We start from the raw sequence: 17,754 nt of genomic DNA on the forward strand, positions 1-17,754 counted from the left end.
CGAGGAGTTCTAGTGTGGTAAACAATTACAGACGAGAACGGACTAGGTGAGCCTTGAAGAGGTTTCCATAAGCTTTTCTTTGCTGGTGCCTCACAAAATATTTCGTGAACATGGGCTCTTGTATTTGTTAACTATCCTGAAATATTAGTGCATGAGCATTCCTTAAAATACTCTGGTTTTAGTTTTGTTACTTAGCAGACTTCCCTGTAGAAAGCATATGATCAGATATTGGCTTTTAAAAAAGGCAATCCTTCTGTGTTCCTTGTCTGAGGTTCTCAGCGCACCCAGGAGGACCCCACATGTGAGATGGTTCTGTGTCCCAGAGGACACGCGAGCATCACTGGTACCACCCACTCCACTGCCATTGTCATGACTCATACAGGATACTTGCCCTTGTCAAATCAAGAGGTCCAGGCTCATTGGAAATGTTGACAATGCCCCTTCTTGCCATCTAATTTGGTGGTAAGTGCTATAAATACTTGCAATGGGAGAAGACAGGGCTGCAGCCAGTTTTGGCCAAATGCCCTTTGCCTGGACTTTCATGTAACCTGTAGGGTGCTGGCACTGATTGTCAGCTGTGTTCCAAAGTGGTGCCCGCTGCACTCATTATAGGAAAGTTACACTGCATCCGAGACCGTACTTAGTCCAAGAGAGGGAAAGACGATCTCTATTGCTTTTGATGACCAGTATGTGCATATGGAAAGGAGAGAATGAAGGGAGGAGGTGAAAGCAGTTTTCAAGGGCTCAGCATCACCTCACTGAAAGTGTGAGCTGATTCGACCTGTTCCAGAACACTATGTCTGTCTTTGCTTCTTCCCCTCCAAAGCCTGGAGATGAAGCGGTGCCTTCAGCTCCCTCCCCTTGGGTCCCGAACCAAGCCCTAAGCTGCTCCTACCTGGTAGAGCTCAGTGGCAGTGCACTGAGTGCTCAAGGTCTTCACAGGCTCAAGGTCATCTTCATCACTGCTCAGCTTCAGGTCATCTTCCAGCATCCTACAAAAAACAAAAACAAAAACAAAAAAACCTGAGTGGCATTCACTTTAGAAAGCATCTTTTCTAAATCATCCTCAGATACATTTTGCAACGAGGATAAAATATTGGAACTACAATCTGACAGCTGCAATTCTGCCAAAGGTGCAGAGGGAACCGAGATTCTTGCAGCTAATTAGATATTTGAGTTCTTATATTTCTGTCATACTCTACACACATCCTCCCTCTCTGCCTTCCTCTAAATCAAGGGGAAAAAAGGACTATTTCAGCATCTCCAGAGATGACTGGAGTCTATATATTTTTACTACTGCAAGTGTAATAAATGTGCTGATCAATCACTGTGGAGGTGGGACGCGGCACTGGATCTCTCCAGGAAAAGATGTTCTGGGTCTCCCATGAAAGAATAGGGCCATGATGACAGCCCCGAGGTCCAGAGGCTATTGTGGAGGCCCGCTGGGGCTCTCTGGATGACAGAGGCAAAGGGCCCCAGGAACTTCCACTGCCTTTCAGTGCCCTCTGTGCTGTGGCAGCTCGGTGACCACAAAATAGCTGGGCGAGAAATGGCTAGTCATTAACCTTTTGATATATGACCGATCCCTTCCCGTAAAATTTGATCCAAGAGATGTAAGCCCATGATGTGGATAAGAAATCTTTCTCTCCTAAGACAAGGTACCTGAAAAATATGAGTGGTCGGAATTTGGGTGATGAACTAGCACTTTCAAAATTGTTTATCGAGCACACAGAGCCTTTTGTTCTTATAGGGATATTAATTCCAGTGCCAGCAGCTCCCGATCTCCAAATTTGAGCTACAGCAGGAAGAGTGACTTATTAGCTTTAAATTCCAGTTACACAACTTTCAAAGACCAGTTGGTGTTAAGATTTTTATTTATTAAACACAATCTGAGACCTCATCCTCCGGCTTCAAGTAGAGCCAGTCTCAGCCTGTCAGGACTTACGGCTATTTTCTGAGCATGCTTCACTCTTTCTTGCTTCCAGACTCAGTGTCAGGCTCAGCTCCCAGGCTGGAAGCCCTTTCTTCAACTGGAAGTCGTGTTTTTCCTCCGCAGCTCAGCCAGATCCGACCTCTTTCATCAAAGTTTTCGAGAAAGAATCCGCATCTCAGGTAGAAAACCCTTTCCCTCTCCCCACCCCCAGCTCCGCTGATCCCAGCCAGCTGTCCGTTGAGTGTCTCCTCCACCAGCCCCTCGTGCCTATGTGTGTTCTGCACAGTGTCTTCCCAGAAATGACACAGTCCGCCACCCTCATTTGGCTGACAAGCAAAGAAAGGTTCAGAGAAGCTAACTGCTTTGCTCGAGGTCACACAGCTAGTCAGTGCTGGAGCCAGTCCAAAAACTCCCAGCTCCTGGTTCCCACCTGCATGCTTTTTCCAGCAGAGAAGCCAGAAGGCCAAAGGCAGCTTCGAATTTGATAAAGAGAGGAACATGTTATTTCAAGGTTATGTCCAATGTTAGAAAGAGATTCAGGTCGAGTGGGTTCCAGAAACTCCCCAAAGAAAGGCCAGCCACTCCACCTTCATGCTCAGCCGCACAAGACCAGGGCATGTTCGCTGAGGTCTGAAAACCGACGACGGATATAAAGGATGATTGGTGGGAAGGACAATTGTTAGAGTTGGTTTCAGATAAACTAAATTTGCAGGATTTATGGCCACCCTTCAAGAGACTGATGGATGTTTGGAAGATCTTAGAGAAAGAGACAAAATGTATTTTGGTATTTCTTTCGCGATTGCAGGCTTATGATCCTGAACAAATAATTCTTCATAACACGTTGTGGTAAATGAAGACTGTATCCTTCTCATAAGCTATAGAACTCAGATATTTAAAAACTACTAATGCTGGGCTTCATTCTCTCTCTCTCTCTCCCTTTCTCTGTGTATATACAAGTAGTCAGTATTATACTGTGTTTGTAGAATACAGCCATAGTATAATGCCTATATGTTAATTTACACCTAAGTGTTCAGCAAAATAAATGATAAAACGATTCTTACCCTGTAGAGGATCCATTTATGTGTCAGGAAAGGTGCTAAGTATTTGACCAGCAGCATGTAATTTGTAATTTAGACCTTATGAAGGAGGTTCTCATAATGATAATTAGCCCCATTTTCCAGATGGCAACACTGAGGCTTAAGGAACTGGCTCAGGGTCACACAGCTAGGAAATCATAGAGGCACACATGGAACCCAGAACATTTCCAGCCAGAACCTGAGACTATGCAGTGCTTTTGTAGAGAGTATAACTTACAAAGGGTAGTTAGTGTGTGAAATAAAATCAACAGCAACAACAAAAACCCCACAAAACAAAACAAAACAAAACAAAACATATTGACATGGAATCAAGATATTTGAATTTAACTACGGGATAATCATAAACTCTGGTATCTTGGGTAAGTCACTTCCTGTCTCTGAGCCTCGTCTATGTCCCTTATCTGTTAAATGGGATAATAATTAAACTCTTCTGCAGGACGGCGGTGGTGGTGGTGGTGCACATAATGTGGACTAATGCATGTGGAATGCTTTATGAAAACACAAAATAATGCAGAGTATCACTGATTAGTTTGGAAATAGCCCCCCCCCAGTTAGAAGTAATGTGTAGCATTCATACTATTCGCAAGCAATCACAAGCAAAGCCTTAGACTTTGTTCCCATTTTAGTTTGCCAAGCAACACAGAGGTAAGCTGTGATGACTCGGGAAGCGTCTCATGGGATCTCAAAGCTGGATCCAGAAATGGGCTCACGGTCTTCAGGCTGCTCTACGTTAGGCAGAATTTGCACATCCAGAACCAGAGCCCACAGACTGGAACTCAGCCCTCGTTTTACTCTCCAATCAACTGTATACGATCTTAATGTAGAAATGAAAGGCCCTCCACTGTAAAGTTCTGGAAATAGGCAGCCAATCTACATAGTGTTTGACATTAAACATCCCCACACCGTGCAACAAGCGTGATATGGATTTGGTTGTTAATAAAGGACAATTTGATGCATACGTTCAAGTCCCAGCAAATGCAAGCCGAGGAAGTAACTAGGAAGGCGAACTAGCATTTGCTATCTCTGGAGGTGCTAAGCATCCAGTTCATTTCACTCCTCCCTTGACCTACTATTAAGTTTTATTATCGAATCTACGTGCACTTGTTTGCGTTCCCATCCATAGTTAATGCTGAACATTCCTCCAGGGAAAGTGTCGGATTATGGTAGATTTTGGATTTAATTATCATAGCAGCGCCATTCACACCCATGCAGTTAAGGTGGTCTCTCAGCAGAAAAATGGTAATCTCTTTTCATGAGGTTATAATTCCACGAACTCATCACACACTGGATATCCCAAAATGTGAAAAAATCATGCTCGTCTGAATGTCTGTGTGACCTTCAACCACAGTGACAACTGTTTGTTCACTTTTCAGTTAGATGAAAACAGCACAAAGTAGCTCTCCTTAGTGATTTCACATGTTTGTTCTGGATCTAGTGGTTCCCAAAGTCTGTCTTTGTATGAAAACTCTGTTTTTATTTTACTTTCTTGAGTATTAAGAAGTAAAACAGTCCAGAAAACTATGTCAACAAAACAAAGTCCTTGTCCTGAAGAGATGATCCTATAAAAGCTCGAATAGTGAAAATTGGAGCAGATGAGATGGAAAGAACAAAAAGAAGACTGGGGAGGCCTTGGAGGAGGAAGGAAGAGCCGTGCTCAAGGTCTTCTCTGTCCCTATTTCTCTGGGCCTCCAGCTCATCCTGGTGGCCTCACGGGGCTCTTGGCACTGGGACAGCCTAGGACACTGTGATGTGACCGGCCCCATATGACTTGTAACTGTGACCTCTGCTCTCCGGAAACCTTGCTACTTCACAGCTGGAAGTGCCTAAAGCATCTATTTCCCCTTGTCACCCTGGGGAAATAGCTACAACAGCCCTGAACGTGGCCACAGCCTTTGTCTGGCGGTGTCAGGCATTCATTTCTATTGTTCAGTAGCTTACATCGCTAGGCGTTCTGCGCGTCAGGAGCTGCCCTGCGCTCTCGCAGCTTCCGTCTGGCAGCCTGAGCCTTGCGCTCCGTGGTCCACGGCGGGAGGCGGACTTGGCAGGGGCCGGGAGGTGGAGCCAGTGCTGCCATCTCCATTGTGCGGGGGAGGGGAGCAGGCTCTTCCTCCTGGGCTCTAGGCTCTCAACAAAAATTGGGAACCATAGCTTTTGTCTCAACTATTTTGGGGTTTTCAGGGGACCAGCTTAGATTACCATGGTCTTCGTAAGTATTCAGAGCGGATAGCAATCTAAGTAAGTGGTCTTTTTGGCTCCAAATGAATAACACAGCTGAGCCGGGCTGGGCATCCTGGAGAGTCTGGGCAATACCCGAAGACCTGTGCCTTCCCATCAGGCAGCATCTCACTGTGGGCCCTCTTCTAGAAGAGAATCTTAACTCCTATTGACTCCTTAAAGGGCATTTCCTCTTCACAAAGCAGGCTGAGAGGCGTGAGACATGGCTGCTTCAGAATTACTCGGGGAGTTCGAGATTTCCCTGCCCAGCGCTTTGTAGTCTCCGCAGCACTGAATCACTCGCTGCTCGTCAGGCAGGCGACGACGGAGACGCTGTGATAGTTTTCAAAGCTTTCATTCTGTTTCCCTGAGGTAAAGGTGCCGGGCTCTTTTCTCGGGAAAAGCTGCATTTAATTTTCTCAAGGTTTTAACTTAAAAGTCTGATTCCATGACCACCCCACTGGGAATCCTGGAAATTCCCAGTCTGAGGGCTGTGGCAGTGACAGATAGTTTGAAGATCCAGACTGTATTCCATAGGGATAAGTTTCCAAGATCCATCAAGGGGACCCTCTGGCCCAGTGCCACCCAGTGGGCCCACAGCCTGGGTCCATACTAGGCCATGTGCCCCACCATGGGCATGCAGACCAGAGAAGGAGCATCTTCTGTAGCTGATGGCCTTCTAGGGGGTTCAGAAAATGCATCTCTCATAAGGTTACACTGGTTCCTTAGCAAGAGAACTGAGAGTCCCCTTAGGGACCATCTAGTCCAGGGTTTCATGAACTGAGGCCTTCAGTCCACACTAGCCTTCCCTCTCTCCTTGTACTGCCTGGAAGTTAAGATCGCTTTTTCCCTTTTTAAATGGTTGAGGGAAAAAAATCAAAAGAAGGATAATATTTCATGACATGTGAACATGATACAGAATTCAAATTTCCTTATCCATAAACAAAGTCGCATTGGCACTAGCCACGCCCATGCATGTACATATCAGCTGTGCTTTTGTGCTACGATGGGGATGGATGGCTGGAAAAGCCTGAAATATTTACCACCTGAGCCTTTACATGAAAAAAGTTTGCTGATCCCTGCTGTAAGCCAATGGTTCCCAAATTTCTCTTAGACTCAAGAATCCTCCTCCTGCCAGGTGAAATCTTGTAAGGAACCCCAAATAAAAAAGAGATTAAGTAGTAACCTATAATGAAAAAGAACATGAAAAGGAATATATGTCTGTACGTGTATGACTGAAACATGATGCTGTGCACCAGAAATTGACACAACATTGTCAACTGACTATAATTCAATTTTTTAAAAAGTAAAAATAAGAAGAGAGAGAGAGAGAAGGAGATTAAAGCAGTGCTGCTTTGCTCATAGCCAGGTTGGGGGACCTCTGGGGGTCCCCAGGAATTAGTCATGTCTTTTTTGGGGGGATTGCTATTGCCTTTTTTTAATGGAGGTATGAGAGATTGAATCCAGGACCTTGTGTCCGCTAAGCATGTGCTCTACCACTGAGCTATGCCCTCCCCTGCAATCTAGTCAAGTCTTATTTGTTGGAGGTACTTATGGCTAGGATTTAGTTAGAGAGCCAGAGTTACGTTACTTAACCTCTCTGAACATCAGTCTACTCCTCTGTGCAAAAGGAATAAACTAATATCTATCTCAGAGATTCAGGGAATTCCAAACAGTCTGGCCATAGTCCTGAGTAAGTACAAGGCAATAGTAGGAAATAAAAAAGAATAAATATCCTGTTTCTAGTCTCACATGTGGAATATACGGGTTTATGTCTGTATCGTACACGTAAGCCAAAGCGAATAATCTGAGCCTTGATGTACGTTGACTATTGACTTGTATCAAAGCGCCACCCCCTTCAACCTTGGACTTCCTTAGAACTGATCATGTAAATTCAGCACAATACCAGTATTCTGCTCCACAGTCATTATTTTGAATTTGATTTTCATTTTCTTGGCATATTTCTCTGGGTTATATAATTTTCTCCAAATGTGGGAACTCAAGTGATCATGCAAATGACAAACTGCCTAATAGAATTCAGATGGCTTTCAAGAATGTTACACACACCAAAATAGCACTGTATCATTTTTCAGGGGTGTGTGTGAAGACATCTAAGCATGGGTTTCCCAGGAAAAGATCATAACCCAGTAGACCGACCTGTACCTGAAAACAGCTGCCAGGATAATTCCAAAGGGGAAAAGAGAATCTTTTGTTTTAGAAAAGTCTCTCAAGCATACATCGTGATAGTTGAGGGTACACTCTTCAGTAGGACTGTACAAGTCATCCTGAACAAACTTCCTTTGAGTTATATTAGGTGGTATGGAAAGTCACCCACACGGAGTAACAGGGATTCATTTCAGATCATTTGCTGGGCCTGGTACTTGTGGGTGAGACAACGTTGCAGCACTTGAGGGCACAGGTTTTGGAGTTGGGCTGTGCTGAATTTGAACCCCAGCTCCAAAACATACTGAGTGTGGACTGGGGCAAGTTGCTTATCATAGCTTCAATTCCCTAATCTGTGCAATGGAGCCAATAATAGTATCTGTTTCAGAAGGTTGGTACAAGGATTAAATTCGATTATGTACGTAAAATGGTTGGTAAACACTCAATAATTACTGTTACTGTCATTCCTACTTGTCATGACTGTGCTTGGCCCTGGGGGAGCAGCTATGAAGATGACATGGTCCCTTCACCTAATAAGCATGCCCTTTGATAAGGACAAAGACTGGATAAAGAAACAATAACAATGTAATGCTGTAAGTTCCATGTCAGAGGCATGTAAGAAGAGACTCAAACAAGGACTAAGTCTACCCAGAGTCTGATGAAGGCTCCCCAGAAGCAGCGGCCTTTGAGCCATGCCTCAAAGGCAGAATGAACTGCCAGAGGAGGAAGAAGGAAAGAACAGCCCAAGGAGAAGAAACAGGGGTACAAACAGACTGGAGGTTTGGGGGAGAGTAGGATGCTTGGTCTGGCTGGAATATACCATCTCTAGGCACTGGTGAAAAGACATGAGACTAAGGAGGCAGGTTGCGGTGAGACCGGGCCCTGGCTTGTTCTAAAGAACAACAGGGAAGGGGAACACATGAAGTTTTTAAGAAGAGGGGGGCCATGGAGATCCAGAAGTAGAGATCTCAGAGGAAAGAACAGAGATTGACTGGAAGAAGGACGTAGCAAGGGAACCTGTCAACTCATCATTGTAGGAGTCCAGGTAACAGATAGGGATGGCCTGGACCAGGGCACCGACAGTCAGGGTGGGGAAGACAAGGGACCAGATTCTCCAACTGCATTGGAATTAGAATCAACTGAATTGGGACACTGATGATCCTGAAGTCCAAGGTCTTCCCAGCCGCTCTGAGGGCACTGAATTGTTGTCGAGAACTCTGCCCACCTCTAGAGCAGGAGCACACTTCCTCCCACTAGGCTGTGCCTCTATGTTGATGAATGTTGCCCATCCTCCCACAGCTCTGACACCTTTGCCACCAGGGCAGAGGGAGTGTCTCTCCTACTCAACCCTCCTCTCCGGAGACACACCTCGTTAGTTCCATTGCCAATTGCTTAGGAAGGGCAGATTTCTTGCCAGAAGGCTCCCTTTTGCGGTTGTTCCTCGGCCTTCCTTCAGCTTCTTAGAGCAACCGTGGCTGATTAGAGAGTAGAAACCCCCGCGGTTACTTCCAAAGCACCTCCCAATCACAGAGGGTACTTCATTACTTATCTCTCCACATCAGCTTCTAATTGTTAAAGGATTAAGTAAAGAACTACTTTATTGAGCTGGTCTATTAATCTCCATCTAAGGAAACTCTTCAAAACAACTGAAATATTAAGTTGCTGTTAAGTGCACTACAGCGCGTGCCTGCTGACAGCCACTGCGCCTTACATGAAACTCGATGGGCGCGAGGACCAATTCTTAGTGAGACCCCAGGCCCTGAAAATCCTCAGCCGCTGAGAACACAGCACTTCAGCTTGCAGTGCTTTAAACTGTTCCTCCAGCCCATTTCTAGAGAAAGGTTGTGGAGAAGGGCTGTTTACCTGAGCTGACAGGGCAGGCAGGGCTTCAAGGAACTTCATGCTGATGCATAGAGAGTTCACCTTTTATTTCAGACTGTTTAAGCAAAAGAGTCAAACCTGACAATTTAGGCCCCACTAAAATGTTGACAGCAGTGTTGCTGGGTTGTTTATGAAAATCCCACCTGATTTATATGCTCAACTCTGTTTCATCAAAATGACACCCCCCAACACACACACACACATAGACACACACACACACACACACACACACATTTTGTTTAGGGTGGAAGGAGGTAGATTGGCTTGTAACCCTTGGTGACAGTGTTTCAAGCTTATAAAACCCTAGAGCTGGAAAGGCTTTCTTGGGGCACATGGAGCCCAGGAAGGACCCCTGTGCACTCTGCACGGGGTGAACGTGGGTTAGCGCCTGTCACACATACACATACAAGACAGGGCAAGGCCTGAGTGATTTGTTTGGTGAAGATACGGCCATTTACTCTTAGATTCAGGCAGTTTAGTACTAAACCATAATGAAAATAAGGAAGACATACCAGCTTCCCCTGATCTTTGTCCCACACTCCAAAAAGGACACCACCAAAACAAAAGGGACCCAAAGCTGTGTGATATTCCGGTATGCAGGAGCCCATTCTCGGCTCCACGTAAGGGGTTTTATAGGCTGCAGTTCTATTCTGCACGGGGTGGGACAGAATGTTCCATACCTCATCAGAACCTGGGAGGCAATGGGAAATTGCATCATAACAGGCTCCCAGAGGAGACGGGGGAGGAGGGGGGCGAGTGGGAGATGGCCTTGAAGTACATCTCAAGATCTTCTTGTCCTCTCCTGTTCTGGGAAAATCACTAGGTGTTCTGCCAAGACTCAGATTATCTGTGGTTCAAGCCTCGGCCTACAAGGTCACTTGAATACCTGCGGGGTGTTCACAGCGCATGGCGGAGCTGTTCCCCACCCCACCGGGCATCCTAGCCAGCCGCTCGCTACTCCTCATGGGACCTGCTTTTCAGATGCCGGTGTCGTGCTGGACATACTCATTGACTAATGTTTCATGTCGAACATGCTGCCCACATCTAAGTTCCAACAAAGGCTAGGAGTATCACTACCATAAGCAGAAGAGTACCTAATGGACTTGTTTCTCTGCTCAGAGTGATGAGCACAAGCAAAGCTGGCCATCGCTTGAGTCCAAGGACATATCTGCAAAAACTAGCCAATGTTCAGGGTCCTTGGAGACCAGTAACTTGACCCTGTGCAGAGTCAGCTAAGTTGCATGTGGCTTCTGAGCACAAGGAAGGTCTCAGCGTGGGGCTTGAGCCTCCTCTGCCGTCAGACAGGCCCAGGCTCAAACCCTCCCTCGCTGTGTCACCTCGGATCTAATCCCTTGAACTTCCGGGTGAGTACTTTGGTGAAAGAGACCCCAAAAGTACCGTCTTGTAGGATTGCTGCAATTATTCACTGAGAGGACCCCAGCATATAGGAATCACCCCATCTTCATCATCTGTTGAGCTTACTGGATCAAGATAGTTCAGCCTGGATTAACCCAAACACACCAGATGTCATTTTTATTCGGAAACAAGTAAAACTAGAGAAATGTGTTCTCGCACGGAAGCAAAAGTTGCAGAAACGGAAAGAACTGTACCTTTGCCCCGAATAGCTTTTGCATATCAGAAAGAGAAGTCGATCAAGTTTTTGAGTACAAAGAGAGCCTATTAATATTATTATATCGACTTTTTCAAGTCTGGAAAATTCACATCTACCTAAAATACAACTGAACTGCATGTCATAAATATTAATCGACCAGATTCCAGGAGTGCATACACAGTGTGACAGTGAGAAATCTATTTGTATACTACATCACATCTTCAAATAAAATGATCAAAAACATATGATCATCTCAATAGATGCCAAAAACATACCAGATCAAATTTCATACCCATTCCTGATTCAGAGCTTTAAAAACTGGGTGGAGAAGGAGACACCCTTTCTGGCTCGGGACTATGCAAGGGTAACTGTCAACCTAAAAGTATGTTTTAGTAGGTAAAAAGGTTAAATTAATTTTAAAACATGTATTTTAAAACAAAAATGGAATCACAGATGACTGTGTTTCAAGTGTTTCTAAAAATCTGTATTAATGTTGATTCATTGTGGAGGCAGAAGGAACACAAACAGACTAATATCATCCAATGACACCATTTGTTCTGATAATTACTCCAATTTCAACAGTTTTGAGGCATCACATATGGCTTCCATGAGGAAGTCTTTCCATGTAGGTAAGGACAAAATTGGAAAGTGACATGAAAAACCTCAGTTTCCACTTCCTCATTTCACAAAGAATTAATCCTTTAAAAACACATCACCATTTTATTGACAGTCACGTCTGCCTACAAGCTTGCTAAATGCAGCGATGCTGGGTAACGTGCCTGAAAATTTGATACTATTGTTTGAACAAAATGAGAATTGTTTTAGAAGGGGCTCCGCGATGTCTGGGCATATATTTTCCCTAAGTAACCGTATGAGGCATGCATTTCCCCAGGGAATTCAACATTTATGTTGATGCATTTGGCTGCAAAGCCAATCCTGCACTGGCTCTAATACAGAGGAATTTTCTGAACATTTTGAGTAATGGGACTGAAATAATTTAACAGCTCCTTCTGTGCATGTTAAATTAGTTGCATGATATATTTAGCTTTTGCAGAAAACTTGTTTACAATATAAATTACAACACATGGCACGAGCACATTGATGCGGAAAGCCAGCCATGTTGGATCATTTTGGCCATATCTCTCTAAACTCCGACTTAGTGCAAATGAACTCTGTGTGGCTCACCGACGCAGTGTGGGTGTTTCCTAACCCTGGGACCCTGCTGAGTCCATGTAAGGCACTGCCTTTGACTCCATGAAAAGAACTGAATTTCTGAGATGGGAAGATTTTTAAGATAAGGGAGGGCCCACTGTTGATAAGTGAGTGGCACACAGATCTGAACTGCTATGTACTGCCATCTATCAACTGGTTAAAAGGGAGTGACTTTCTGATTCTGAAACACAGAAGTAACCCAGGTGCCTAATGATTAAGAGCTCTGGTAAATCTAATCTCCCAAGAGGCGTCACAATGTAAAGGAAAAAGCAAAGGTCTGGGAGTTGGATGGACCAGCCGGGCTCTTGCATTTACTAGCCATGCAAATCTAGGCAAACTGATTGACCTCTCTGAGCCTCCATTTTTTGTCTCGAAAACGAGGTCCCTGATACCCTCTTTGCGTGGTTTTTGTGAAAAGTAACATGAAAAGAGATGATTGTGAGTGCTTAATAGATGCTACGACTTCTATTATTACTGATATTAGGACAAATGGGATCCTGATTCTTATATCAACACATTCAGAAGCAACATTAAAAGAATTACTGTGGATGAAACTCCCAGGTCTCTGGTTGAAGAAAGTAGTTTAAGCCACAACAGAGAACCATCTGAGTAGGTTTTACAGACGGTAGGCAAACATCTTAGGAAACTGGAGATCTATTCCTTCACGATTTGGCTTTAGGTAAGAAAGTGCCAGTCCTGAATCCTTGCCCCAACACTAGTCTATTTCTATCCTGTTCTTCATAGATTCACATTCATGATAGATGGGTAACTAGCTGTCTAGATAGAAAAACAGAGAGAGCTGTACTATAGATATATGGAGAGCGGCAGATCCCAGTACTGGCCAGTAGTTATCAGCTAATTTCTAAAATGATAAAACATACGCAGAATAAAGAGTATAATCACCCTAAATAAAAGTGCTCCAGTCATCTAGGTATAACGTGTTAGTAAATTCAAAGCTCTTTGAATGCCACACCTGGCAGATGTAAAGTGATGGCTTCAGGGCTCACACCTTGCGTCTGTCTTACCATGAGTCTAAGTTGGCCGGTCCTAGCTAATAATTCCAAGACTTATTCAGGCAACCTCAATGCATGCCAGGCATTCACTTTGCCACGTGTGCTGATGGATCACTTTATTGGCTCTCTCCAAGACATCTGGGAGGCTGCACTTGTAGCTTCTGCTTTTAGACAAGGGAACTCAGAAAAGTTAAGAAAACTAGCCACAGAATGGGAGAAAATACGTGCAGGTCATATAGCCGGTAAGAGTCTAGTATCCAGACTATATAAAGAAGCCTGGAAACCTAACCATAAAATGGTAAGTAACCCAATTACAGAATGGGCAAAGGATCTGAATGGATGTTTCTCTGAGGAAGATACACAGATGGCCAATAGGCAGATGAAGGGATGCTCAACATCATTAGCCATCAGGAAACAGACACACAGTGAACACAACCAAAATGCCCATGAAATGATGAATGGGTAAGTATGATGCAGTCTATCCAGAGAATGGAATACTATTCGGCCATAAAAAGGAGCAAAGTACTAGTACAGGTTACAACATGGAAGACCCTGGAAAACACTACGCTGAGTGAAAGAAGCCAGTCACAAAAGACAGCATAGTGAAGGATTCCATTTATAGGAAATGACTAAAACAGGCAAATCTATAGAGATAGAAAGTAGCTTACTAGTTGCCAGGTTCTGGGAGCAGGGGTAATGAAGAACAACTGCTAATGGCACAAGGATTCTTCTGGAATGACAAACATGCTTTGGAATTCGAGAACGGTGATGGTTACAGAACTCTGTGACTACCGAAAACCACTGAATCATACACTTTAAAAGGCCAATTTTATGGTACCTGAATCCCAATAAAGCTATTCTTTTTAAAAAGTCACACAGCTGGGCAAGTGGGGGAAGGGAGAGCTGGGGTGACAAGCTGCACCTGCCTGACGCCGAAGCCCACGTCCCTAACCAGTCCACTCAGTGCCCCACTTGATGGAGACTGACAAACGGTCCCAGATGCATCCCTGCTTGTGCCTACGGAGAAAACCGCTGTGAGAAAAAGAGCTATTTTTTCCCTCACATAGTCCCTTTCTCCTTCCATTTTTCTTACGTTAAAACTGCAATTGATACAGCCACCAAAAGCTTCAGCGAGGGAAAAGGGCTTTGTCTTTTCCAGGAGAGACAAAGCATTACATTAAAGAGACAGCCCTCTCTGACTTCAGAATTTCTAGACCTAAAGCTAGGAAAGAAAGGAATCCATCGGCAAAGAGGTCCCGTCTCCACAGGACAAATCGCCTGTTCCCCCGCCATAAGCTCACGGGCAGGCATGTGTGTAACGTGGGCTGACAATCCAGATGAGCCGATCTAAGCGGACGCCAGGGCCCATGGTGGGCGGCTCGCACTTCAGTGGTTACAGGAGAAGCCAGGGTGAGGATGCAGACTTGGTCCTAAACCGATCATGTTGTACAGCAGCTCATTAAGCAGAGGGGAAATGGGGCTCTACGCTCCGTTTCTGTATTTCGAGGTCAGGGAAAGGCGTTAGTTCTCGCGGGCCTGACGTGCAGGCCGCCCAGGACCGCAGCGCTCTCTTCTCTGTTGAGGCCGTGCCAGGCCCGGCGCTCCGCTAGCGGATCGATTTTCCAGCCCCTGACATGTGGGATCGGGGGCCCGGCTCCTAGGGGGCCTGGTGCTGGTGTGCGGCTCCTTACGCGAATGCAAATGTGGGCTCACAAATCCAACTTAACCCGGGGATCCTCTGAGGTGAGAATTTTCCTCTAATCCTCTTCTGGTTGTCTATCGTCTAACCTTCACCATCTGAGCTACAACTCGTACAAAAAATGTCCACGCTGTTGTCCACACTGAGGGTCCCCTGCACACACACATGCATGCACCCCACTAGTAACACTGTTTCCAATTTTCAGCTTTCAGGACTTGACACAGACCTTGAAGCCGACCCAGACCTGGCTGCCCTCTTCCCCCGCTGCCCCCTGGCCCACCTCACATTCCCAGCCCTGGCCAAGGAAAGATGCCCTGCCCCCGACGGCGGGCTCTGCCTGAGCGGAGTGCGGAGGACTTGCCTGCCCCCTTGGTTTGGGGACCATGAGAGGGGTTTTCCCCTCTCATTCTTCTTGCCTTTTGTTATTTTTAATTGCCTACCTATCAGGGCCAAATTGCCTTGTAACCGCGCAGAGTCCGCAGCTAACAGAGATGGCTGTTACTGTTCATAGATGCCTTCACTCCAGCCCATTTAACTCGCCTCACTGTGACAGCCTCACAATAGCCACCTTCCCTTGGAAGAAAACTGTGACTTAGTGGAGAGAGAATGTGGGACAACAGCCTGATCTGTCTCTCGGTCTCCAGCGACTTCTCTTGGCATCAAGTCCCACCGCAGGGCCCAAGAATGAACTTGGCGCAGGACAACGGGCCGGCCCGGAAGCCGGGCTGGGTTAGGGACGCCGGGCGAACCCAGGGCCCAGAGCCACTGCCGAGGGATGTGGGCACCGCCTCCTAGGAACGCTCAGTCTCACAGGAAAAAGTAAGTCTGTTTGTTTTCCTCATTACTCTATCAATTGCCCAAGCAGTGAGTGAACAGTCTTTCCCTAACTTGGTAATTGCAGGAACAATGTTATCTGCAAAGTACTGCCTGCAGATGCTCCTGAGTCGGTTCCCTAAATCCATGTCCTTCTGAGAGGGCGGAGAAGAAGGGAGTTCAGAGGTGGCTTTTCTCGGGGGGCAGGCGGATTTCACGCTCCAAGGATTCCCACGGGCTGGGATGGGGCAGAGCTGCGCCGCCTGGCCACTGTGGCCTGCTGTCTGAAGGAGCTCGCTTAACAAAGGTCGTTAGCTTTGCCACCGATCCAAAAAGGCAAATTCCAGAAACAGGTTGGTGATGGACTGAACTGTGTCCCCCACGCCCCAAATGCATCAGTTGAAGTCCTCAGCCCCAGCACCACAGAAGGTGACCTTGCTCGGAAGTAGGGGCTTTACAGAGGTGCTGAAGTTAAAGTGAGGTCCTCAGGGTGGGCCCTAATCCGGTCTGACTGGTGTCCTTATGAAAAGGGGGAAACTGGACACAGACACACACAGAGGGAAGACGAGGTGATGCAGGGACAAGACGGCGTCTACCGGCCCAGGAGAGAGGCCCGGACCAGACCCTGCCCTCTCGGCCCTCAGAAGGAGCCCGCCCTGCCCACATCTTGACCCTGGACCTCTGGTCTCCAGGCTGGGCGGCAGTGCGTTTCTGTCATTGCAGCCCCCCGTCTGGGGGACTTCGTTACAGAAGCCTGAGCAAACAAATACAAGACTATATCCCCGTTCCCATTACCCCCAGATGTGTGGACTGGGGGAATTGCATTGACACCCCGAACAGCTGTCTTTTCATGTACTGGCTTCACCATCTAATGACCTGGAAAAAAGAAGCAGTTGGGGGGGTAACAGAAATATGTTTGCGAAAAGCAAACAGCAACCAAGGTGATGGGAGAGGGGAATCCCAGGGACCAATTTTCTAAAGTGGAAAATAAGTGAACCTTGGGTCATCTGAATCTCTTGAGTTGAAACAGCACCTCCAAAGCTAAAATTTAACCAAACCCCATGGCACTCCCCAGCCTATTTAGGACATTGCCTTATATTCAGGTAGGGGTATTAATGATTATTTTGCTTTGGTAAGCCTCATTGATTTCACTTCTACCCGTGCCAGCTGTAAAGCTGAATGTTGTTTCCGGTGAGCTCTGACAATGTCATCCGAGGGCAGATTCAGACTTTCAAAATGCGTAGCATTTTAGGAACTGAGGCATTCCTGTACTACAATTTTTGTCCCCTAAAGAGCTTAAAATGTCAGCGTTTTGGCACACACTGCGCAGAAGACCTCACAATAAGAGGTGAGTCACATAGCACGAGAGGTCAGATGCCAGAGAATGACATAAACGAAAAGCCCAGAACAGAACATAAGATAACCCCTGATGCCGGAGGCACGGCCAGCAATGGGGCTGGTGGCCGCCCAGCCAGGAGTGAGAGAGCAAGGCAATGCAGACCCGGCTCCGAGCGCGCCTGCTCTGACTGCCCCTCCGGTCATCTTGCCTGCCCGCCCATCTGCAGGGCCCTCTCCCCCCGAGCCGCTCGCCGGGCTCCCCTTCCTGGGAGACATCACCCCCCACCCTGCCTCCCCACATCTCCATCTCCAGCCCAGGCATCTTCCCGAGCTCTGGTCTCAAATCCAGCTCTCTTGCTGGACGGTTCCACCACCGTGGCCCACAAATGCCTCAAGCCCAAGAAAAGCAAAACTGAGCCCATTGTCTCCAGCCTGCTCCTCCTCCTGGTTGGTTTCATTTAAGTGTTCATTCATTCATCCATCCATCCATCCATTCATTCATTCATTCAGTTTTATCTATCCATCCATCTATTATTATGGTAAAATACACATAACATAAAATGTATCCTTTTAAGGGGTACTAGTCAGTGCTTTTTAGTATATCCACAATGTTGTGCAGCCACCACCATTATCTTGTTCCAGGAGATTCTGAGCACTCCACGAGGAAATCCTGTGTTTATCTATCACTCCCCTAACCTTCTGTCCCTCCAGCCTAGGCAACCTCTAACCTGCTTTCTGCCTCTTTGCATTTGCCTACTCTGGACATTACATATAAGTAG

At 46.3% G+C, this 17,754-nt stretch overlaps 1 protein-coding gene across 3 annotated transcripts in view; it reads right to left on the reverse strand.

The window, feature by feature from the left end:
* AFF2 (ALF transcription elongation factor 2) overlaps positions 1-17,754 on the reverse strand; it is a 465,346-nt gene that overhangs the window by 102,751 nt on the left and 344,841 nt on the right. For all 3 annotated transcript variants that reach the window (XM_064482806.1, XM_064482805.1, XM_064482807.1), the window contains one exon: positions 896-992. In XM_064482806.1, coding sequence (XP_064338876.1) covers positions 896-992 — 97 coding nt within the window. The remainder of the gene's footprint in view (positions 1-895; positions 993-17,754) is intronic.

This window comes from Camelus dromedarius, chromosome X (assembly GCF_036321535.1).
Source record: "Camelus dromedarius isolate mCamDro1 chromosome X, mCamDro1.pat, whole genome shotgun sequence".
NCBI lineage: Eukaryota > Metazoa > Chordata > Mammalia > Artiodactyla > Camelidae > Camelus > Camelus dromedarius.